Source organism: Scyliorhinus torazame, chromosome 22 (assembly GCF_047496885.1).
Source record: "Scyliorhinus torazame isolate Kashiwa2021f chromosome 22, sScyTor2.1, whole genome shotgun sequence".
Classification (NCBI taxonomy): Eukaryota; Metazoa; Chordata; class Chondrichthyes; order Carcharhiniformes; family Scyliorhinidae; genus Scyliorhinus; species Scyliorhinus torazame.
The window spans coordinates 10,253,283-10,279,759 of NC_092728.1; the positions used below are offsets into that span (position 1 = coordinate 10,253,283).

General features: G+C 52.9%; 2 protein-coding genes across 3 annotated transcripts in view; one reads left to right on the plus strand and one right to left on the minus strand.

Moving 5' to 3' along the window:
• Positions 1 to 26,477, plus strand: part of LOC140398904 (organic solute transporter subunit alpha) — a 74,677-nt gene that overhangs the window by 10,818 nt on the left and 37,382 nt on the right. For both annotated transcript variants that reach the window (XM_072487872.1, XM_072487871.1), the window contains one exon: positions 4,849 to 5,000. In XM_072487872.1, coding sequence (XP_072343973.1) covers positions 4,849 to 5,000 — 152 coding nt within the window. The remainder of the gene's footprint in view (positions 1 to 4,848; positions 5,001 to 26,477) is intronic.
• Positions 1 to 26,477, minus strand: part of LOC140399385 (uncharacterized) — a 48,115-nt gene that overhangs the window by 7,704 nt on the left and 13,934 nt on the right. The window lies entirely within an intron of this gene.

Genomic DNA, 26,477 nt, shown 5'->3' on the forward strand with positions numbered 1-26,477 from the left:
GGACAAGTCCCCATGTCCAGATGGGATCTATCCCAGGTTACTGAGGGAAGCGAGGGAAGAAATAGCTGGGGCCTTAACAGATATCTTTGCAGCATCCTTGAGCATGGGTGAGGTCCCGGAGGACTGGAGAATTGCTAATTTTGTCCCTTTGTTTAAGAAGGGTAGCAGGGAGAATCCAGGGAATTATAGACCTGTGAGCTTGACATCAGTGGTAGGCAAACTGTTAGAGAAGATACTGAAGGATAGGATCTATTCACATTTGGAAGAAAATAGACTTATCAGTGATAGGCAGCATGGTTTTGTGCAGGGAAGGTCATGTCTTACAAACCTAATAGAATTCTTTGAGGAAGTGACAACGTTAATTGATGAGGGAAGGGCTGTAGATGTCATATACATGGACTTCAGTAAGGCGTTTGATAAAGTTTCCCATGGAAGGTTGATGGAAAAAGTGAAGTCGTATGGGGTTCAGGGTGTACTAGCGAGATGGATAAAGAACTGGCAGGTCGATAGAGTGATCAAGAAGGCATACAGCTTGCCTTCATCGGACGGGGTATTGAGTAAAAGAGTCGGCAGGTCATGTTACAGTTGTATAGGATTTTGGTTAGGCCACATTTGGAATACTGCGTGCAGTTCTGGTCGCCACATTACCAGAAGAATGTGGATGCTTTAGAGAGGGTGCAGAGGAGGTTGACCAGGATGTTGCCTGGTATGGAGGGTGCTAGCTATGAAGAAAGGTTGAGTAGATTAGGATTGTTTTCGTTGGAAAGACGGAGGTTGAGGGGGGACCTGATTGAGGTCTACAAAATTATGAGAGGTATGGACAGGGTGGATAGCAACAAGCTTTTTCCAAGAGTGGGGGTGTCAATTACAAGGGGTCACGATTTCAAGGTGAGAGGGGGGAAGTTTAAGGGAGATGTGCTTGGAAAGTTTTTTATGCAGAGGGTGGTGGGTGCCTGGAACGCTTTGCCAGTGGAGGTGGTAGAGGCGGGCACAATAGCATCATTTAAGATGCATCTAGACAGATATATGAAGGGGCGGGGAACTGAGGGAAGTAGATCCTTGGAAAATAGGTGACAGGTTTAGATAAAAGATCTGGATCGGTGCAGGCTGGGAGGGCCGAAGGGCCTGTTCCTGTGCTGTAATCTTTGTTCTTTGTTCTAAGTAGTACTGCTGGTAGGGTATAGAAAGGAGGTGTTGCGAGTGGCACTTGAGGTACCAGTGGGAGGTCATTTGGGGATAAGGAAAACTCAAGCTAATATCCAGAAACATTTTTATTGGCCTGGACTACGTAAAGATGTAGTTAAATTTTGTCAATCATGTCTCACATGTCAAGTGATAGGGAAACCTCAAGCAGTGATAAAACCAGCGCCCTTAATACCCATTCCAGCATTTGAGGAACCTTTTACAAGGGTCCTAATTGAATGTGTAGGACCGCTTTCTAAAACAAAAAGTGGGAATCAATATCTTATAATGGATGTGTCTACTAGGTTTCCTGAGGCCATTCGAGTACGTAATATTACAGCTAAAATGATTGTGGAGAAGTTACTTAAATTCTTTCCTAGATATGGACTACCCACAGAAATTCAATCGGATCAAGGATCAAATTTTACCTCAAAGTTATTCAGAGAAGTTATGGATAGCTTAGAAATAAAACAATTTCAATCAACTGCGAACCATCCAGAATCGCAGGGAGCGTTAGAAAGGTGGCATCAGACATTAAAGACAATGTTGAGGGTGTATTGTCAAGATTATCCAGAGGATTGGGATAAAGGAATTCCATTCGTATTGTTTGCAATTAGGGATGCTCCTAATGAGTCTACCAAATTTAGTCCTTCTGAACCAATTTTTAGTCATGAGGTAAGAGGACCACTTAAATTGATTAAAGAAAAATTGGTGGGTGTGAAATCGGAAATTACATTATTGGATTACGTGTCACATTTTAGGGAATGATTAAATAGAGCAGGTGAATTGGCGAGACAACATTTGAAAGTTGCACAAAATGTGATGAAACGGGTAGCGGACAAGAAATCCAACATTCGTAGTTTTACCAGTGGGGATAAAGTTTCAGTTTTGTTACCAGTGGTAGGTGAGCCCTTAAAAGCTAGGTTTTGTGGACCATATCAGATTGAAAGGGAATTAAGTGAGGTGAATTATGTGGTTAAAAACACCAGATAGAAGGAAGACTCACCGGGTGTGTCATGTGAATATGCTTAAAAGGTACTTTGAAAGGGAAGGAGAGAAAAAGGAGGTTTTAATGATTCTAACTCAAAGTGACGAACCAAATCCAGATGACTGTGAATTTGACATTACCTCAAATTAAATTGGAAAATGAGGATGTTCTTAAAAATTGGAATGAATTGTTGTTACCTTCCAGAGGAAAATGAACTGACCTGAAAGAGTTATTGATATCTCATGGGCAAGTTTGTGGAGATAAATTGGGAAGTACTACAATGGCTATACATGATGTAGATGTGGGAAATGCTGTTCGTATCAAACAACATCCATATAACGTAATCCTTTAAAATTGGCACAGGTTAACAAAGAGATTAAGAGTATGCTTAAAAATGGCATAATTGAAGTGGGTTGCGGCCAATGGAGCTCACCCATAGTGATGGTGCCTAAACCAGACGGTACCCATCGGTTGTGTGTGGAATATAGAAAGGTGAATGCAGTTACAAGAACGGACTCTTCCTATCGCACATTTGGAAGATTGCATTGAGAAAGTGGGACAATCCGCTTTTATTTCCAAATTGGATTTACTTAAAGGTTACTGGCAGGTACCTTTATCCGAAAGGGCATAGGAAATTTCAGCTTTTGTGACTTCAGATGGTATATACCAATTCAAAGTTATGCCATTTGGCATGAAAAACGCCCCAGCAACATTTCAACGGTTAACTAACAAAGTTGTTTCAGGATTACCCAATTGTGCGATATACATCGACGATCTGGTAATTTTCAGCCAGACATGGAAAGAACATTTAAAACATCTTATGGAGTTATTCGATCGACTTCAGGAGGCGGATTTAGTGATAAACCTAGCCAAACGTGAATTTGGAAAAGCCCAAGTCACTTTCCTTGGCCATACAATTGCACAGGGTCGATTGGTCCCACGGGATGTGAAAACGAAAGTTATTGGGGAGTTTCCGATACCCTCGACACGACGGGAAATAATGCGATTTCTTGGTATGAGTGGATTTTACCGGAAATTTGGACCAAATTTTAGCAGTGTGGTCGCTCCACTGACGGACTTGCTCAAGAAGCATAACAAATTCCAGTGGACAGTGGAGTGTCAACAGGCATTTGCCGACCTGAAGGCTGTGTTAACCACTGCTCCTGTGTTAGCCATCCCAAATTACACAAAACCATTCAGAGTGACTGTTGATGCGAGTGATGTGGGCGTAGGTGCGGTGCTTCTACAAGACGACGACCAAGGGCTAGAGGAGCCTGTTGGTTATTTTTCAAAGAAATTGAATTCTCACCAGAAAAAGTATTCGACGATTGAGAAGGAGACTTTGAGTTTGGTGCTGGCTTTGCAACATTTTCACATTTATGTGACCAGCAATCCGTCTGACACCGTTATATATACTGATCATAATGCCTTGACGATTTTGGAGCGATTCCGGAATAATAATGTGAGGCTGTTTCGCTGGAGTTTATTGTTACAGCCATTTCATTTAAAAATAGTACATGTGGCAGGACGCAAAAACGTGAGAGCCGATGCTTTGTCACAAATGTGATGAACGGAAGGATTTTGATTGGAGGAAGAAGAACAACAACAAAAAATGGACTATATTGTTATACCTGTTTGTGTGTGTTGTTTTTTTTGAACCGGTAAAGTGTTTTTACTGTGTGCATTTCATAAAGGATGGTGAAAAGGTGAAAAATGAAGCCATCTTGAAGTTGATGGGTTTTTTTTTCTTGGGGGAGGTGTCATGTGAGAGTACCTTTCAGAAATGGATGTTTAAGCAATGTACCTTTAAGAAATGGAGCTGATCATATCACTGAACTGATTTCAGAGGGGGGAGCTGAGCTCACTTCTGCATTTCAGTTTGAGAACACAGCTGGGAGTGTCTGTGTGTTTTGCTGCGAGCTGCATGAATAAACACACAGCTGATCTGTTAATTTCTGCATTCCAAATACTATAAATATATTGAATGTAACCTAATGTGCTCCTATTTTTGAAGTTTGAAGTCTTTTGGATCTTTAAAGGAACAGTTTGAAGGGTTATTTAGTGTTGTAGTCTTTTGGGGTTATCTTTGAAGTAATGGGTATTAGGGTATTAAGATATTCAATGTTTGTTTTAAAAGGGTTAACTTGAGTTCATAGAATAAACATTGTTTTGTTTTAAAAACCACTTGTCCATTTCTGCTGTATCACACCTGGAGAGTGGGCCGTGTGCTTCCCACACCACAACCTATTGTTGTGGGTCGGTTGAACTCCATGAAACACTTCGGGGTTCATGTAAACCCAAACCCATAACAACTTTCAATCTGTACCCAGCTCGTTCCTGATCCTTTTCCGAGCAGGAACAGTTTCTCCCCGTCTATTCTCTGTGGCCCCCTCACGATTTTCAACCTCTCTATCAAATCTCCTCCCAGCCACCTGCTCTCTGAGGAGAACATTCCCAAACTCTCGAATCTATCCTCAACACTGACGTTTCTCATCCCGGGAACCGTTCTTGTAAACCTTCCCCACTCTCTCCAATGTGTTCGCATCTTTCCTGTCATGTGTCGCCCAGAACTGTGCCCAATACTCCAGCTGAGGTCTAACTAGTGTCTCGTTCTGATTGGGTTCAGCTACCTCGAGGGTCCGAACTGAAGTTTATATTTTTCACACTATCTGTTCCAGCGATCCAATCCGAGTTGTGGATTTTCATCATTCCAGCCGGGCTGACTCTGGTTATCCTCATCCTTTTCCTGGAAGAGATGGGATTTTTCTTCCGCAAGATCGGGAGTGCCAAACGGAGGCGTCTTTATCTCTGGATCCTGGGGATCTATCCGGTGAGAACCCTTCCTGCCCTCACTGAGCCCCCAACCAACATGGATCCCAATCACAATGCCCAACCCTCCAATCCCATCCCCAACACCCAACCCTCCAATTCAAACCCTCCAATCCTAACGCCAAACACTCCAATCCCAAGGCACAACCCTCCAATCACAAGCCCAACACCCAACCCTCCAATCCCAACCCTCCAATCCCAAGCCTCCCATCCCAATGCCCAACCCTCCAATCCCAACACCCAATCCTCCAATCCCAATGCCCAAGTCTCCAATCTCAACACTCAACCGTCCAATCCCAACACGCAACCCTCCAATCCCAATCCTCCAATCCCAATGCCCAATCCCAACACCCAACCCTCCAATCTCAAAAACCAACCCTCCAATCTCAACAACCAACTCTCCAATCCCAATCCCCAATCCCAAACGCCCAACCCTCCTATCCCAACGCCCAACTCGTCAATCCCAACACCCAAACCTCCAATCCCAACGCCCAACCCTCCAATCCCAATCCTCCAATCCCAATGCCCAATCCCAACACCCAACCCTCCAATCTCAAAAACCAACCCTCCAATCTCAACAACCAACTCTCCAATCCCAACACCCAACCCTCCAATCCCAATGCCCAACCCTCCAATCCCAACCCCAACCCTCCAATCCCAACGCCCAACCCTCCAATCCCAACCCTCCAATCCCAACCCTCCAATCCCAACTCTCCAATCCCAATGCCCAACCCTCCAATCTCAACTCCAACCCTCCAATCCCAACGCCCAACCCTCCAACCCCAACCCTCCAATCCCAACGCCCAACCCTCCAATCCCAACCCTCCAATCCCAACTCTCCAATCCCAATGCCCAACCCTCCAATCTCAACCCCAACCCTCCAATCCCAACGCCCAACACTCCAATCCCAACCCTCCAATCCCAACGCTCCAATCCGAACACCCAACCCTCCAATGCCAACAGCCAACCCTCCAATCCCAACGCCCAACCCTCCAATCCCAACGCCCAACCCTCCAATCCCAACGCCCAACCCTCCAATCCCAATGCCCAACCCTCCAATCCCAATGACCAACCCCCCAATCCCAACGCCCAACCCTCCAATCGCACCACCCAACCCTCCAATCCCAATCCCCAACACTACATTCTGAATGCGCAACACTCCAATCCCAATGCCCATCCCTCCAATCCCAACCCCAACCCTCCAATCCCATTGCACAACCCTCCAATCCAAATCCTCCAATCCCAACACCCAACCCTCCAATCCCAACGCCCAACCCTCCAATCCCAATCCTCGAATCCCAACCCTAAACCCTCCAATCCCCAACCCTCCAAACCCTAGCCTCCAATCCCAACGCCGAACCCTCCAATCGCAATGCCGAACTCTCCAATCCCAACACCCAAACCTCCAATCCCACTGCCCAATCCTCCAATCCCAATCCCCAATCCCAAACGCCCAACCCTCCTATCCCAACGCCCAACTCGTCAATCCCAACACCCAAACCTCCAATCCCAACGCCCATCCCTCCAATCCCAACGTCCATCCCTCCAATCCCAACCCCCAACCCTCCAATCCCATTGCCCAACCCTCCAATCCCAATCCTCCAATCACAATGCCCAACCCTCCAATCCCAACGCCCAACCCTCCAATCCCAATCCTTGAATCCCAACGACCAACCCTCCAATCCGAACACTAAACCCTCCAATCCCAATGCCCAACACTCCAATCCCTATCCTCCAATCCCAACGCCCAACTCTCCAATCCCAACGCCAAACTCTCCAATCCCAATGCCCAACTCTCCAATCCCAACACCCAAACGTCCAATCCCAACGCCCAACCCTCCAATCCCAACCCTCCAATCCCAACCATCCTATCTAAACACCCAACCTCGGACCCCAGCGCCCGAACCTCCAATCCCAACGCCCGAACCTCCAATCCCAAAGCCCAACCCTGAATCCCAACACCCAACCCTCCAAGCCCAATGCCCAACCCTCCAATCCCAACCCTCCAATCCCAACCGTCCATTTCAACACCCAACACTCCAATCCCAACACCCAACCCTCCAACCCAACGCCCAACCCTCCAATCCCAACCCTGCAATCGCAACGCAGAGCCTTCCAATCCCAATGCCCAACCCTCCAATCCCAACACCCAACCCTCGGACCCCAGCGCCCAAACCTCGAATCCCAAAGCCCAACCCTCCAATCCCAAAGCCCAACCCTGAATCCCAACACCCAACCCTCCAATCCCAATGCCCAACCGTCCAATCCCAACCCTCCAATCCTAACCGTCCATTTCAACACCCAACACTCCAATCCCAACACCCAACCCTCCAATCCCAACGCCCAACCCTCCAATCACAACCCTGCAATCGCAACGCAGAGCCTTCCAATCCCAATGCCCAACCCTCCAATCCCAACGCCCAAACCCTCCAATCCCGACAGCCAACCTTCCAATCCCAACACCCAACCATCCAGTCCCAACGCCCAACCATCCAAACGCAACGCCCAACCCTGCAATCCCAACACCCAATGCTCCAATCCCAACACTCCAATCCCAACGCCCAACCCTGCAATCCAAACGCCCAACCATCCAATCACAACACCCAACCCGCCAATCCCAATACCGAACCCTCCAATCCCAACCCCCAACTCTCCAATCCCAACGCCCAACCCTCCAATCCAAACGCCCAACTCTCCAATCTCAACATCAAACCAATCCCAATCAACACCCAACTCTCCAATCCCAATCCTCCAATCCCAACGCCCAACCTTCCAATCCCAACCCTCAAACTTGAAATGAAATGAAATGAAAATCGCTTATTGTCACAAGCCGGCTTCAAATTAAGTTACTGTGAAAAGCCCCTAGTGCCCACATCCCGGCGCCTGTTCAGGGAGGATGTTACGGGAATTGAACCGTGCTGCTGGCCTGCCTTGGTCTGCTTTCAAAGCCAGCGATTTAGCCCTGTGCTAAACAGCCCCTTCCCATCCCAACGCCCACCCCTCCAATCCCAACCCTCCAATCCCAACGCCCAATCCCCCAATCCAAATGCCCAACCCTCCAATCCCAACGCACAATCCTCCAATCCCAATGCCCAACCCTCCAATTCAAACGCACAACCCTCCAATCCCAACACCCAAACCTCCCATCGCAACACGCAACTGTCCAATCGCAACCCTCCAATCCAAACGCCCAACCCTCCAATCCCAACGCCCAACCCTCAAATCCCAATGCCCAATCCTCCAATCACAACCCTCCAATCCCAACGCCCAACCCTCCAATCCCAACGCCCAACCCTCCAATCCCAATGCCTAACCCACCAATCCCAATGCCCAACCCTCAAATCCCAATGCCCAACCCTCCAACCCCACCACCTAACCTTCCAATCCTAACACCAACCATAGCAATCCCAACCCTCCAATCCAAACGTCCAACCCTCCAATCCCAACACCCAACCCTCCAACCCCAACACCAAACCCTCCAATCCCAACACTCCAATCCAAACCTCCAATCCCTACCCTCCAATCTCAACATCCATCCCTCCAATCTCAACACCCAACCCTCCAATCCCAACGCCCAACCCTCCAATCCCAATGCCCAACCCTCCAATCTCAACTCCAACACTCAAATCCCAACCCTCGAATCCCAACCCTCCAATCTGAACACCCAACCCTCCAATCCCAACGCCCAACCCTCGAATCCCAACACCCAACCCTCCAATCGCAACGCCCAACCCTCCAATCCCAACGCCCAACCCTCCAATCCCAACACTCAACTCTCCAATCCCAATGCCCAACACTTCAATCCCAACCCTCCAATCCCAATCCTCCAATCCCAACGCCCAACCCTCCAATACCAACGCCCAACCCTCAAATCCCAATGCCCAACCCTCCAATCCAAACGCCCAACTCTCCAATCTCAACACCAAACCCTGCCATCCCAAAGCACAACCCTCCAATCCCAATGCCCAAACCTCCAATCCCAACACCAAACCCTCCAACCCCAACACTCCAATCCCAACCGTCCAATCTCCATGTCCAACTTTCCAATCTCAAAACTCAACCCTCCAATCACAACACCCAATCCTCCAATCCCAATCCTCCAATCCCAACGCCCAACCCTCCAATCCCAACACCCAACCCTCCAACCCAGCACCCAACACTCCTATCACAACCCTCCAATCCCACACGCAACCCTCCAACCTCAGCACCCAAACCTCCCATCCCAACGCCCATCCTCCAATTCCAATGCCCAACTCTCCAATCCTAACCCTCCAATCCCAACCATCCAATCTAAACACCCAACCGTCCAATCCCAACGCCGTACCTCCACTCCCAATACCCAACCCTCCAACCCCAACGCCCAACCTTCCAATCCCAAAGTCCAACCCTCCAATCCCAACAACCAACCCTCCAATCCCAATGCCCAATCCTCCAACCCTAATCCTCCAATCCCAACCGTCCAATCTCAGCACCCAACCCTCCAATCTCAACCCTCCAACCCCAAACCCCAACCCTCCAATCCCAAAGCCCAACCCTCCAATCCCAACACCCAACCCCCCCAATCCCAACGCCCAATCCCAACCGTCAAATCTCAACCCTCCAATCCAAACCCTCCAAACCCAAAGCCCAACCATCCAAACCCAAAGCCCAACCCTCCAATCCCAAAGCCCAACCCTCCAATCCTAACACCCAACCCCCCCAAAGCCCAACCCTACAATCTCAACACCCAACCCTCCCAATCCCAACGTCCAATCCCAACGCCCAACCCTCCAGTCCCAACACCCAACCCTCCACTGCCAACACTGAACCCTCCAATCCGAACACCCAACCCTTCAATCCCAACGCCGAACCCTCTAATCCCAACGCCCAACCCTCCAATCCCAACACCCAACTATCCAAACACAACACCCAACACTCCAATCCCAACCCGCCAATGCCAATGTCCAACCCTCCAATCCCAACGCCCAACCTCCCCCAATCCCAATACCCTACCCTCCAATCGTAACCACCAACCCTCCAATTCCAATGCCCAACCCTCCAATCCCATCCATCCAATCTTAACACACAACCCTCCAATCCCAACGCTGAACCTCCAATCCCAACACCCACCCTTCCAACCCCAACGCCCAACCTTCCAATCCCAAAGCCCAACCCTCCAATCCCAACACCCAACCCTCCAATCCCAATGCCCAACCCTCCAATCCCAACCCTCCAATCCCAACCGTCCAATCGCAACACCCAACCCTCCAATCCCAACCCTCCAACCCCAACGCCGAACCCTCCAATCCCAAAGCCCAACCCTCCAATCCCAACACCCAAACCCCCAATCCCAACGCCCAACCGCCCAATCCCAACGCCCAACACGCCAGTCCCAACGCCCAACCCTCCATTCCCAACGCCCAACCCTCTAATCCCAACCCCAACCCTCCAATGCCAACACTCAACTCTCCAATTCCAATCCTCCAATCCCAACGCCCAACCCTCCAATCCCAACGCCGAACCCTCTAATCCCAACCCCCAACCCTCCAATCCCAACCCCCAACTCTCCAACCCCAACCCTCCAATCCCAATGCCAAACCCTCCAATGCCAACGTCCAACCCTCCAATCCCAATACCCAAACCTCCAATCCTGACCGCCTACCCTCCAATCCCAATGCCCAACACGCCAATCCCAATCCCCCAATTCCAACCCCCAATCATCCAATTCCAACCCCCAACCTTCCCATCCCAACGCCCACCCCTCCAATCCCAACCCTCCAATCACAACACCCAACCCTCCAATCCAAACGCCCAACCCTCCAATCCCAACGCACAACCCTCCAATCCCAACACCCAGCCCTCCAATCCCAACGCCCGACCCTGCAACCCCAACACCCAACCCTCCAACCCCAACACCCAACCCTCCAATCCCAACGCCGAACCCTCTAATCCCAACGCCCAACCCTCCAATCCCAACACCCAACTATCCAAACACAACACCCAACACTCCAATCCCAACCCGCCAATGCCAATGTCCAACCCTCCAATCCCAACGCCCAACCTCCCCCAATCCCAATACCCTACCCTCCAATCGTAACCACCAACCCTCCAATTCCAATGCCCAACCCTCCAATCCCAATCCTCCAATCCCATCCATCCAATCTTAACACACAACCCTCCAATCCCAACGCTGAACCTCCAATCCCAACACCCACCCTTCCAACCCCAACGCCCAACCTTCCAATCCCAAAGCCCAACCCTCCAATCCCAACACCCAACCCTCCAATCCCAATGCCCAACCCTCCAATCCCAACCCTCCAATCCCAACCGTCCAATCGCAACACCCAACCCTCCAATCCCAACCCTCCAACCCCAACGCCGAACCCTCCAATCCCAAAGCCCAACCCTCCAATCCCAACACCCAAACCCCCAATCCCAATGCCCAACCGCCCAATCCCAACGCCCAACACGCCAGTCCCAACGCCCAACCCTCCATTCCCAACGCCCAACCCTCTAATCCCAACCCCAACCCTCCAATGCCAACACTCAACTCTCCAATTCCAATCCTCCAATCCCAACGCCCAACCCTCCAATCCCAACGCCGAACCCTCTAATCCCAACCCCCAACCCTCCAATCCCAACCCCCAACTCTCCAACCCCAACCCTCCAATCCCAATGCCAAACCCTCCAATGCCAACGTCCAACCCTCCAATCCCAATACCCAAACCTCCAATCCTGACCGCCTACCCTCCAATCCCAATGCCCAACACGCCAATCCCAATCCCCCAATTCCAACCCCCAATCATCCAATTCCAACCCCCAACCTTCCCATCCCAACGCCCACCCCTCCAATCCCAACCCTCCAATCACACCACCCAACCCTCCAATCCAAACGCCCAACCCTCCAATCCCAACGCACAACCCTCCAATCCCAACACCCAGCCCTCCAATCCCAACGCCCGACCCTGCAATCCCAACACCCAACCCTCCAACCCCAACACCCAACCCTCCAATCCCAACGCCCAACCCTGCAATCCCAACCCTGCAATCCCAATGCCCAACCCTCCAATCCCAACACCCAACCCTCCAATCCCAACACCCAACTCTCCAATCCCAATCATCCAATCCCAGAACCCAACTCTCCAATCCCAACCCTCCAATCCCAACACCCAACCCTCGAATCCCAACACCCAACCCTCCAATCCCAACACCCAACTCTCCAATCCCAATCCTGCAATCCCAGAACCCAACTCTCCAATCCCAACCCTCCAATCCCAACACCCAACCGTCCAATCCCAACGGTCCAATCCCAACACCCAACCCTCCAATGCCCAACCCTCCAATCCCAACGCCCAAACCCTCCAATCCCAACAGCCAACGCTCCAATCCCAACACCCAACCATCAATCGCAACGCCCAACCATCCAATCCCAACGCCCAAACCCCCAATTCCAACGCACAACCCTCCAATCCCAACGCCCATCCCTCCAATTCAAACACCCAACTCTCCAATCCCAATGCCGAACCCTCCAATCCCAACACCCAACCCTCCAAACACAACATCCAACCTCCCATTTCCAACGCCCACCCTTCCAATCCCAACGCCCAACCCTCCAATCCAAATGCCCAACCATCCAATCCCAACGCACAATCCTCCAATCCCAACACGAAACCCTCCAATTCAAACGCTCAACCCTCCAATCCCAACACCCAACCCTCCCATCGCAACACGCAACCCTCCAATCGCAACCCTCCAATCCAAACGCCCAACCCTCCAATCCCAACACCCAACCCTCCAATCCCAACGCCCAATCCTTCAATCACAACCCTCCAATCCCAACACCCAACCCTCCAACACCAACACCCAACCCTCCAATTCCAACCCTCCAACCCCAACGCCCCACCCTCCAATCCCAAAGCCAAACCCTCCAATCCCAACACACAACCCCCCCCAATCCCAACACCCAACCGCCCAATCCCAACGCCCAACCCTCCAGTCCCAACGCCCAACCCTCGAATCCCAACACTGAACCCTCCAATTCGAACACCCAACCCTCCAATCCCAACGCCGAACCCATTAATCCCAAACCCTAACCTTCCAATCCCAACACCCAACTCTCAAATCCCAAACCTCCAATCCCAACACCAAACTATCCAGTCCCAAAGCCCAACCATCCAATCACAACACCCAACTCTCCAATCACAATCCTCCAATCCCAGAACCCAACTCTCCAATCCCAACCCTCCAATCCCAACACCCAACCATCGAATCCCATCGTCGAACCCTCCAATTCCAATGCCAAACTCTCCAATCGTAATGCCCAACTCTGCAATCCCAACACCCAAACCTCCAATCCCAAAGCCCAAACCTCCAATCACATCGCCCAACCCTCCAATCCCAATCCTCCAATCCCAACCATCCAATCTAAACACCCAACCCTCCAATCCAAACGCCCGAACCTCCAATCCCAACACCCAACCCTCAAACCCCAACGCCCAACCCTCCAGTCCCACTGCCCAACGCTCCAATCCCAACCCTCCAATCCCAACCGTCCAATCCCAACCATCCAATCACAACACCCAACCCTCCAATCCCAACACCCAACCCACCAATCCCAATGCCCAAACCTCCAATCCCAACCCTCCAATCGCAACACCCAACCCTCCAATCCCAACTCTGCAATCCCAACACCCAATCCTCCAATCCCTGAACCCAACTCTGCAAACCCAACCCTCCAATCCCAACACCCAACCCTCGAATCCCAATGCCCAATCCTCCAATCCCAACCCTCGAATCCCAACCGTCCAATCTCAACACCCAACCCTCCAATCCCAATCCTCCAACCCCAAAGCCCAACCCTCCAATCCCAAAGCCCAACCCTCCAATCCCAACACCCAACCCCCCCAATCCCAATGCCCAACCCCAACCGTCAAATCTCAACACCCAACCCTCCAATCGCAACCCTCCAACCCCAAAGCCCAACCCTCCAATCCCAAAGCCCAACCCTACAATCCCAAAGCCCAACCCTCCAATCCCAACACCCAACTCCCCCAAAGCCCAACCCTCCAATCCCAACACCCAACCCCCCAAATCCCAACGCCCAACCCCAACGCCCAAACCTCCAGTCCCAACACTGAACCCTCCAATCCGAACACCCAACGCTTCAATCCCAATGCCGAACCCTCTAATCCCAACCCCCAACTCTCCAATCCCAACGCCCAACCCTCCAATCCCAACGCCCAACCCTCCAATCCCAATACCCAACCCTCGAATCGTAACCACCAACCCTCCAATTCCAATGCACAATCCTCCAATCCCAATCCTCCAATCCCAGCGCCCAACGCTCCAATTCCAAACCCCAACATTCCCATCCCAATGCCCACCCCTCCAATCCCAACCCTCCAATCCCAACGCCCAACCCTTCAATCCAAACGCCCAACCCTCCAATCCCAACACACAACCCTCCAATTCCAATGCCCAACCCTCCAATCCCAACACCCAAACCACCAATCGCAACACCGAGCCCTCCAATCCCAACCCTCCAATCCCAACGCTCAATCCTCCGAGCCAAACGCCCAACCTTCCAATCCCAACGCCAAACCCTCCAATCCCAACGCCCAACCCCCCAATCCCAATGCCAAACTCTCCAATCCCAATGCCCAACTCTCCAATCTAAACACCCAACCCTCCAATCCCAACGTCCGAACTACCAATCCCAACGCCCAACCCTCCAATCCAAATGCCCAACCATCCAATCCCAACGCACAATCCTCCAATCCCAACACCCAACCCTCCAATCCTAACGCCAAACGCTCCAATCCCAACTCACAACCCTCCAACCCCAACACCCAACCCTCCAATCCCAACGCCCAACCCTCCAATCCCAAGGCCCAAACATCCAACCCAAACACCCAACCCTCCAATGCCCAACCCTCCCATCCCAATGCCCAACCCTCCAATCCCAACACCCAACCCTCCAATCCCAATGCCCAACCCGCCAATCCCAACACCCAACACTCCAACCCCAAATGCCAAACCTCCAATCCCAACCCTCCAATCCCAACGCTCAACCTTCCAATACCAACACCAAACCTACCAATCCCAATCCTCCAATCCAAATGCCCAACCGCCGATTCCCAACACCCAACCCTCCAATCCCAACACCCAACCCTCCAATCTCAACACCCAACCCTCCAATCTCAACAACCAATTCTTCAATCTTAACACCCAACCTTCCAATCCCAATGCCCAACCCTCCAATCCGAACGCCCAATCCTCCAATCCCAACCCTCCAAACCCAACCCTCCAATCCCAATCCTCCAATCTCAACATCCAACCCTCCAATCCGAACTCCCAACCCTTCAATCCCAACGGCCAACCCTCCAATCCCAACGCCTAACCCTCCAATCCCAATGCCCAACCCTCCAATCCCAACACCCAACCCTCCAATCCCAACACCCAACCCTACAACCCCAATCCACAACACTAAAATCTCAATGCGCAACACCCCAATCCAAATGCCCATCCCTCCAATCCCAACCCCAAACCCTCCAATCCCATTGCCCAAGCCTCCAAACATCACCCACCAATCCCAAGCCCAACCCTCCAATCCCAACACCCAACCCTCCAATCCCAACACCCAACCCTCCAACCCCAATCCCCACACTACAATCTCAATGCGCAACACTCCAATCCCAATGCCCATCCCTCCAATCCCAACCCCCAACCCTCCAATCCCATTGCCCAAGCCTCCAATCCTAACCCACCAATCCCAACGCCTAACCCACCAATCCCAACGCCCAACCCCCCAATTCCTATCCTCCAATCCCAACGCCCTACCCTCCAATCACAATGCCCAACTCTCCAATCCCAACACCCAAACCTCCAATCCCTTTGCCCAATCCTCCAATCCCAATCCTCCAATCCCAACACCCAACCCTCCAATCCCAATGCCGAACCCTCCAATCCCAACGCCTAACCCTCAAATCCCAATCCTCTAATCCCAACGACCAACCCTCCAATCCCAACCCTAAACCCTCCAATCCCAATGCCCAACCCTTAACTCCCTATCCTCCAATCCCAACGCACAACCCTCCAATCCCAATGCCCAACTCTCCAAACCCAACGCCCGAACCTCGAATCCCAACACCCAACCATCAGACCCCAACGCCCAACCCTCCAGTCCCACTGCCCAACCCTCCAATCCCAACCCTCCAATCCCAACCCTCCAATCCCAACCGTCCAATCCCAACACCCAACCCTCCAATCCCAACACCCAACCCTCCAATCCCAACACCCATCCCTCTAACCCCAACACCCAACCCTTCAATCCCAACACCCAACCCTCAAATCCCAAAACCCAACTCTCAAATCTGAACACGCAACCCTCAAATCTCAACACGCAACCCTCAAATCTCAACACGCAAACCTCAAATCTCAACACGCAACCCTCCAATCCCAATACCTAACCCTCCAATCCCAACGCCCAACCCTCCAATCAGAATGCCCAACCCTCCAATTCCAACCCTCCAATCCTAACGCCAAACGCTCCAATCCCAACTCACATCCCTCCAACCCCAACACCGAACCCTCCAATCCCAACGCCCAACCCTCCAATCCCAAAGCCCAAACATCCAACCGAAACACCCAACCCTCCAATGCCCAACCCTCCCATCCCAATGCCCAACCCTCCAATCCCAACACCCAATCCTCCAATCCCAATGCCCAACCCGCCAATCCCAACACCCAACACTCCAACCCCAAATGCCAAATCTCCAATCCCAAGCCTCCAATCTCAACGCCCAACCCTCCAATCTCAACACTCAACCCTCCAATAGCAACACCAAGCCTACCAATCCGAATCCTCCAATCCAAATGCCCAACCGCCCAATCCCAACACCCAACCCTCCAATCCCAACACCCAACCCTCCAATCCCAACACCCAACCCTCCAATCTCAACAACCAACTCTCCAATCCCAACACCCATCCTTCCAATCCCAATGCCCAACTCTCCAATCCGAACGCCCAACCCTCCAATCCCAACCCTCCAAACCCAACCCTCCAAACCCAACCCTCCAATCCCAACATCCAACCCTCCAATACCAACACCCAACCCTCCAACCCCAATCCCCAAAACTACAATCTCAATGCGCAACTCTCCAATCCCAAAGCCCATCCCTCCAATCCAAACCCCCAACCCTCCAATCCCATTGCCCAATCCTCCAATCATAACCCACCAATCCCAACGCCCAACCCTCCAATCCCAACGCCCAACCCTCCAATCTCAACCCTCGAATCCCAACCCTAGACCCTCCAATCCCAAACCCTCCAATCCCTATCCTCCAATCCCAATGCCCAACCGTCCAATCCCAATGCCCAACTCTCCAATCCCAACACCCAAACCTCCAATCCCATTGCCCAATCCTCCAATCCCAACACCCAACACTCCAATCCCAATGCCCAACCCTCCAATCCCAACGCCCAACCCTCCAATCCCAATCCTCTAATCCCAACGACCAACCCTCCAATCCCAACCCTAAACCCTCCAATCCAATGCCCAACCCTCAACTCCCTATCCTCCAATCCCAACGCCCAACCCTCCAATCCCAATGCCCAACTCTCCAAACCCAACGCCCGAACCTCCAATCCCAAAACCCAACCCTCAAACCACAACGCCCAACCCTCCAGTCCCACTGCCCAACCCTCCAATCCCAACGCTCCAATCCCAAACGTCCAATCCCAACACCCAACCCTCCAATCCCAACACCCAACCCTCCAAACCCAATGCCCAAACCTCCAATCCCAACTCTCCAATCGCAACACACAACACTCCAATACCAACGCCCAACCCTGCAATCCCAACCCTGCAATCCCAATGCCCAACACTCCAATCACAACACCCAACCCTCCAATCCCAACATCCAACCCTCCAATCCCAACACCCAACTTTTCAATGCCAACGCCCAACCACCCAAATCCAACGCCCAACCACCCAATCCTAACGCCCAAACCTCCAATCCCAACTCCCAATCCTCCAATCCCAATGCCGAACCCTCCAATCCCAACCCCTAACCCTCCAATCCCGACTCCCAACTCTCCAATCGCAGCGCTCAACCCTCCAATCCCAACACAAAACCCTCCAATCCCAATGCTCCGATCCCAATGTCCAACCCTCCAACCCAACACCCAACCCTCCAATCCCACACCCGACACTCCAATCTCAACACCCAACCCTCCAATCCCAACACCCAACCCTCCAACCCCAATCCCCAACACTACAATCTCAATGCGCAACACTCCAATCCCAATGCCCATCCCTCCAATCCCAACCCCCAACCCTCCAATCCCATTGCACAAGCCTCCAACCCTAACCCACCAATCCCAACGCCTAACCCACCAATCCCAACGCCCAACCCTCCAATCCCAAAGGTCAAGCCCCCAATCCCTAGCCTCCAAACCCAACGCCCAACCCTCCAATCACAATGCCCAACTCTCCAATCCCAACACCCAAACCTCCAATCCCTTTGCCCAATCCTCCAATCCCAATCCTCCAATCCCAACGCCCAACCCTCCAATCCCAATGCCCAACCCTCCAATCCCAACGCCCAACCCTCAAATCCCAATCCTCTAATCCCAACGACCAACCCTCCAATCCCAACGCCCAACCCTCAAATCCCAATCCTCTAATCCCAACGACCAACCCTCCAATCCCAACCCTAAACCCTCCAATACCAATGCCCAACCCTCAACTCCCTATGCTCCAATCCCAACGCCCAACCCTCCAATCCCAATGCCTAACTCTCCAAACCCAACGCCCGAACCTCGAATCCCAACACCCAACCATCAGACCCCAACGCCCAATCCTCCAGTCCCACTGCCCAACCCTCCAATCCCAACCCTCCAATCCCAACCTTCCAATCCCAACCGTCCAATCCCAACACCCAACCCTCCAATCCCAACACGCAACCCTCAAACCCCAACACCCAACCCTTCAATCCCAACACCCAACTCTCAAATCTCAACACGCAACCCTCAAATCTCAACACGCAACCCTCCAATCCCAATACCTAACCCTCCAATCCCAACGCCCAACCCTCCAATCCGAATGCCCAACCCTCCAATCCCAACCCTCCAATCCCAACGCCGTACCTCCAATCCCAACACTCAACCCTCCAACCCCAACGCCCAATCTTCCAATCCCAAAGCCCAACACTCCAATCCCAACACACAACCCTTCAATCCCAATGCCCAACCCTTCAATCCCAACCAACCAATCCCAACCCTCCAACCCCAGCGCCCAACCCTCCAATCCCAAAGCCCAATCCTCCAATCAAAACGCCCAACCCTCCAATCCCAGCACTGAACCCTCCAATCCGAACACCCAACCGTCCAATCCCAACGCCGAACCCTCTGACCCCAACCCCTAACCCTCCAATCACAACACCCAACTCTCCAATCCCAATCCTCCAATCCCAACGCCCAACCCACCAAGCCCAATGCCGAACCCTCTAATCCCAACCCCCAACCCTCCAATCCCAACGCCCAACTCTCCAATCCCAACCCTCCAATCCCAATGCCCAACCCTCCAATCCCAACGCCCAACCCTCCAATCCCAATACCCAACCCTCCAATCCTAACCGCTAACCCTCCAATCCCAATGCCCAACCCTCCAATCCCAATCCTCCAATCCCAATGCCCAACCCTCCAATTCCAACCACCAACCTTCCCATCCCAACGCCCACCCCTCCATTCCCAACCATCCAATCCCAACGCCCAACCCTCCAATCCCAACTCCCAACCCTCCAATCCCAATGCCCAATGCTCCAACCCCAACCCTCCAATCCCAATCCTCCAAACCTAATGCCCAACCCTCCAATCAAAACGCCCAACCCTCCAATCCCAGCACTGAACCCTCCAATCCGAACACCCAACCCTCCAATCCCAACGCCGAACCCTCTGACCCCAACCCCTAACCCTCCAATCACAACACCCAACTCTCCAATCCCAATCCTCCAATCCCAACGCCCAACCCACCAAGCCCAATGCCGAACCCTCTAATCCCAACCCCCAACCCTCCAATCCCAACGCCCAACTCTCCAATCCCAACCCTCCAATCCCAATGCCCAACCCTCCAATCCCAACGCCCAACCCTCCAATCCCAATACCCAACCCTCCAATCCTAACCGCTAACCCTCCAATCCCAATGCCCAACCCTCCAATCCCAATCCTCCAATCCCAATGCCCAACCCTCCAATTCCAACCACCAACCTTCCCATCCCAACGCCCACCCCTCCATTCCCAACCATCCAATCCCAACGCCCAACCCTCCAATCCCAACTCCCAACCCTCCAATCCCAATGCCCAATGCTCCAACCCCAACCCTCCAATCCCAATCCTCCAAACCTAATGCCCAACCCTCCAATCCCAACACCCAACCCTCCAACCCAACACCCAACCCTCCAGTCCAACACCCAACCATCCAATCGCAACCCTCCAATCCCACACCCAACCCTCCAACCTCAACACCCAACCCTCCAATCCCAATGCCCAACTCTCCAATACCAACACACAAACCTCCATTCCAACGCCCAACCCTCCAATCCCAACCCTCCAATCCCAACAATCCAATCTTAACACCCAACCCTCCAATCACAACGCCGAACCTCCAATCCCAACACCCAACCCTCCAACCCCAACCCTGCAATCCCAACCGTCCAATCTCAACACCCAACCCTCCAATCCCAACCCCCCAACCACAACGCCAACCCTCCAATCCCAAAGACCAACCCTCCAATCCCAACCCCCAACCCCCCCCCCCAGTCCCAACGCCCAACCGCCCAATCCCAACGCCCAACCCTCCAGTCCCAAAGCCCAACCCTCCAATCCCAACACTGAACCCTCCAATCCGAACACCCAACCCGCCAATCCGAACGCCGAACCCTCTAATCCCAACCCCCAACCCTCCAATCCCAACACCCAACTTTCCAATCCCAACACCCAACTTTCCAATCCCAACGCCCAACCCTCCAATCCCAATACCCAACCCTCCAATCCTAACCGCCAACCCTCCAAACCCAATGCCCAACCCTCCAATTCCAACGCCCAACCCTCCAATTCCAACGCCCAACCCTCCAATCCCAATACCCAAACCTCCAATCCCTTTGCCCAATCCTCCAATCCCAATCCTCCAATCCCAACACCCAACCCTCCAATCCCAATGCCGAACCCTCCAATCCCAACGCCTAACCCTCAAATCCCAATCCTCTAATCCCAACGACCAACCCTCCAATCCCAACCCTAAACCCTCCAATCCCAATGCCCAACCCTTAACTCCCTATCCTCCAATCCCAACGCACAACCCTCCAATCCCAATGCCCAACTCTCCAAACCCAACGCCCGAACCTCGAATCCCAACACCCAACCATCAGACCCCAACGCCCAACCCTCCAGTCCCACTGCCCAACCCTCCAATCCCAACCCTCCAATCCCAACCCTCCAATCCCAACCGTCCAATCCCAACACCCAACCCTCCAATCCCAACACCCAACCCTCCAATCCCAACACCCATCCCTCTAACCCCAACACCCAACCCTTCAATCCCAACACCCAACCCTCAAATCCCAAAACCCAACTCTCAAATCTGAACACGCAACCCTCAAATCTCAACACGCAACCCTCAAATCTCAACACGCAAACCTCAAATCTCAACACGCAACCCTCCAATCCCAATACCTAACCCTCCAATCCCAACGCCCAACCCTCCAATCAGAATGCCCAACCCTCCAATTCCAACCCTCCAATCCTAACGCCAAACGCTCCAATCCCAACTCACATCCCTCCAACCCCAACACCGAACCCTCCAATCCCAACGCCCAACCCTCCAATCCCAAAGCCCAAACATCCAACCGAAACACCCAACCCTCCAATGCCCAACCCTCCCATCCCAATGCCCAACCCTCCAATCCCAACACCCAATCCTCCAATCCCAATGCCCAACCCGCCAATCCCAACACCCAACACTCCAACCCCAAATGCCAAATCTCCAATCCCAAGCCTCCAATCTCAACGCCCAACCCTCCAATCTCAACACTCAACCCTCCAATAGCAACACCAAGCCTACCAATCCGAATCCTCCAATCCAAATGCCCAACCGCCCAATCCCAACACCCAACCCTCCAATCCCAACACCCAACCCTCCAATCCCAACACCCAACCCTCCAATCTCAACAACCAACTCTCCAATCCCAACACCCATCCTTCCAATCCCAATGCCCAACTCTCCAATCCGAACGCCCAACCCTCCAATCCCAACCCTCCAAACCCAACCCTCCAAACCCAACCCTCCAATCCCAACATCCAACCCTCCAATACCAACACCCAACCCTCCAACCCCAATCCCCAAAACTACAATCTCAATGCGCAACTCTCCAATCCCAAAGCCCATCCCTCCAATCCAAACCCCCAACCCTCCAATCCCATTGCCCAATCCTCCAATCATAACCCACCAATCCCAACGCCCAACCCTCCAATCCCAACGCCCAACCCTCCAATCTCAACCCTCGAATCCCAACCCTAGACCCTCCAATCCCAAACCCTCCAATCCCTATCCTCCAATCCCAATGCCCAACCGTCCAATCCCAATGCCCAACTCTCCAATCCCAACACCCAAACCTCCAATCCCATTGCCCAATCCTCCAATCCCAACACCCAACACTCCAATCCCAATGCCCAACCCTCCAATCCCAACGCCCAACCCTCCAATCCCAATCCTCTAATCCCAACGACCAACCCTCCAATCCCAACCCTAAACCCTCCAATCCAATGCCCAACCCTCAACTCCCTATCCTCCAATCCCAACGCCCAACCCTCCAATCCCAATGCCCAACTCTCCAAACCCAACGCCCGAACCTCCAATCCCAAAACCCAACCCTCAAACCACAACGCCCAACCCTCCAGTCCCACTGCCCAACCCTCCAATCCCAACGCTCCAATCCCAAACGTCCAATCCCAACACCCAACCCTCCAATCCCAACACCCAACCCTCCAAACCCAATGCCCAAACCTCCAATCCCAACTCTCCAATCGCAACACACAACACTCCAATACCAACGCCCAACCCTGCAATCCCAACCCTGCAATCCCAATGCCCAACACTCCAATCACAACACCCAACCCTCCAATCCCAACATCCAACCCTCCAATCCCAACACCCAACTTTTCAATGCCAACGCCCAACCACCCAAATCCAACGCCCAACCACCCAATCCTAACGCCCAAACCTCCAATCCCAACTCCCAATCCTCCAATCCCAATGCCGAACCCTCCAATCCCAACCCCTAACCCTCCAATCCCGACTCCCAACTCTCCAATCGCAGCGCTCAACCCTCCAATCCCAACACAAAACCCTCCAATCCCAATGCTCCGATCCCAATGTCCAACCCTCCAACCCAACACCCAACCCTCCAATCCCACACCCGACACTCCAATCTCAACACCCAACCCTCCAATCCCAACACCCAACCCTCCAACCCCAATCCCCAACACTACAATCTCAATGCGCAACACTCCAATCCCAATGCCCATCCCTCCAATCCCAACCCCCAACCCTCCAATCCCATTGCACAAGCCTCCAACCCTAACCCACCAATCCCAACGCCTAACCCACCAATCCCAACGCCCAACCCTCCAATCCCAAAGGTCAAGCCCCCAATCCCTAGCCTCCAAACCCAACGCCCAACCCTCCAATCACAATGCCCAACTCTCCAATCCCAACACCCAAACCTCCAATCCCTTTGCCCAATCCTCCAATCCCAATCCTCCAATCCCAACGCCCAACCCTCCAATCCCAATGCCCAACCCTCCAATCCCAACGCCCAACCCTCAAATCCCAATCCTCTAATCCCAACGACCAACCCTCCAATCCCAACGCCCAACCCTCAAATCCCAATCCTCTAATCCCAACGACCAACCCTCCAATCCCAACCCTAAACCCTCCAATACCAATGCCCAACCCTCAACTCCCTATGCTCCAATCCCAACGCCCAACCCTCCAATCCCAATGCCTAACTCTCCAAACCCAACGCCCGAACCTCGAATCCCAACACCCAACCATCAGACCCCAACGCCCAATCCTCCAGTCCCACTGCCCAACCCTCCAATCCCAACCCTCCAATCCCAACCTTCCAATCCCAACCGTCCAATCCCAACACCCAACCCTCCAATCCCAACACGCAACCCTCAAACCCCAACACCCAACCCTTCAATCCCAACACCCAACTCTCAAATCTCAACACGCAACCCTCAAATCTCAACACGCAACCCTCCAATCCCAATACCTAACCCTCCAATCCCAACGCCCAACCCTCCAATCCGAATGCCCAACCCTCCAATCCCAACCCTCCAATCCCAACGCCGTACCTCCAATCCCAACACTCAACCCTCCAACCCCAACGCCCAATCTTCCAATCCCAAAGCCCAACACTCCAATCCCAACACACAACCCTTCAATCCCAATGCCCAACCCTTCAATCCCAACCAACCAATCCCAACCCTCCAACCCCAGCGCCCAACCCTCCAATCCCAAAGCCCAATCCTCCAATCAAAACGCCCAACCCTCCAATCCCAGCACTGAACCCTCCAATCCGAACACCCAACCGTCCAATCCCAACGCCGAACCCTCTGACCCCAACCCCTAACCCTCCAATCACAACACCCAACTCTCCAATCCCAATCCTCCAATCCCAACGCCCAACCCACCAAGCCCAATGCCGAACCCTCTAATCCCAACCCCCAACCCTCCAATCCCAACGCCCAACTCTCCAATCCCAACCCTCCAATCCCAATGCCCAACCCTCCAATCCCAACGCCCAACCCTCCAATCCCAATACCCAACCCTCCAATCCTAACCGCTAACCCTCCAATCCCAATGCCCAACCCTCCAATCCCAATCCTCCAATCCCAATGCCCAACCCTCCAATTCCAACCACCAACCTTCCCATCCCAACGCCCACCCCTCCATTCCCAACCATCCAATCCCAACGCCCAACCCTCCAATCCCAACTCCCAACCCTCCAATCCCAATGCCCAATGCTCCAACCCCAACCCTCCAATCCCAATCCTCCAAACCTAATGCCCAACCCTCCAATCAAAACGCCCAACCCTCCAATCCCAGCACTGAACCCTCCAATCCGAACACCCAACCCTCCAATCCCAACGCCGAACCCTCTGACCCCAACCCCTAACCCTCCAATCACAACACCCAACTCTCCAATCCCAATCCTCCAATCCCAACGCCCAACCCACCAAGCCCAATGCCGAACCCTCTAATCCCAACCCCCAACCCTCCAATCCCAACGCCCAACTCTCCAATCCCAACCCTCCAATCCCAATGCCCAACCCTCCAATCCCAACGCCCAACCCTCCAATCCCAATACCCAACCCTCCAATCCTAACCGCTAACCCTCCAATCCCAATGCCCAACCCTCCAATCCCAATCCTCCAATCCCAATGCCCAACCCTCCAATTCCAACCACCAACCTTCCCATCCCAACGCCCACCCCTCCATTCCCAACCATCCAATCCCAACGCCCAACCCTCCAATCCCAACTCCCAACCCTCCAATCCCAATGCCCAATGCTCCAACCCCAACCCTCCAATCCCAATCCTCCAAACCTAATGCCCAACCCTCCAATCCCAACACCCAACCCTCCAACCCAACACCCAACCCTCCAGTCCAACACCCAACCATCCAATCGCAACCCTCCAATCCCACACCCAACCCTCCAACCTCAACACCCAACCCTCCAATCCCAATGCCCAACTCTCCAATACCAACACACAAACCTCCATTCCAACGCCCAACCCTCCAATCCCAACCCTCCAATCCCAACAATCCAATCTTAACACCCAACCCTCCAATCACAACGCCGAACCTCCAATCCCAACACCCAACCCTCCAACCCCAACCCTGCAATCCCAACCGTCCAATCTCAACACCCAACCCTCCAATCCCAACCCCCCAACCACAACGCCAACCCTCCAATCCCAAAGACCAACCCTCCAATCCCAACCCCCAACCCCCCCCCCAGTCCCAACGCCCAACCGCCCAATCCCAACGCCCAACCCTCCAGTCCCAAAGCCCAACCCTCCAATCCCAACACTGAACCCTCCAATCCGAACACCCAACCCGCCAATCCGAACGCCGAACCCTCTAATCCCAACCCCCAACCCTCCAATCCCAACACCCAACTTTCCAATCCCAACACCCAACTTTCCAATCCCAACGCCCAACCCTCCAATCCCAATACCCAACCCTCCAATCCTAACCGCCAACCCTCCAAACCCAATGCCCAACCCTCCAATTCCAACGCCCAACCCTCCAATCCCAATACCCAACCCTCCAATCCCAACACCGAACGCTCCAATCCCAACGCCCAACCCTCCAATCCAAACGCCCAACCCTCCAATCCAAATGCCCAACCCTCCAATCCAAATGCCCAA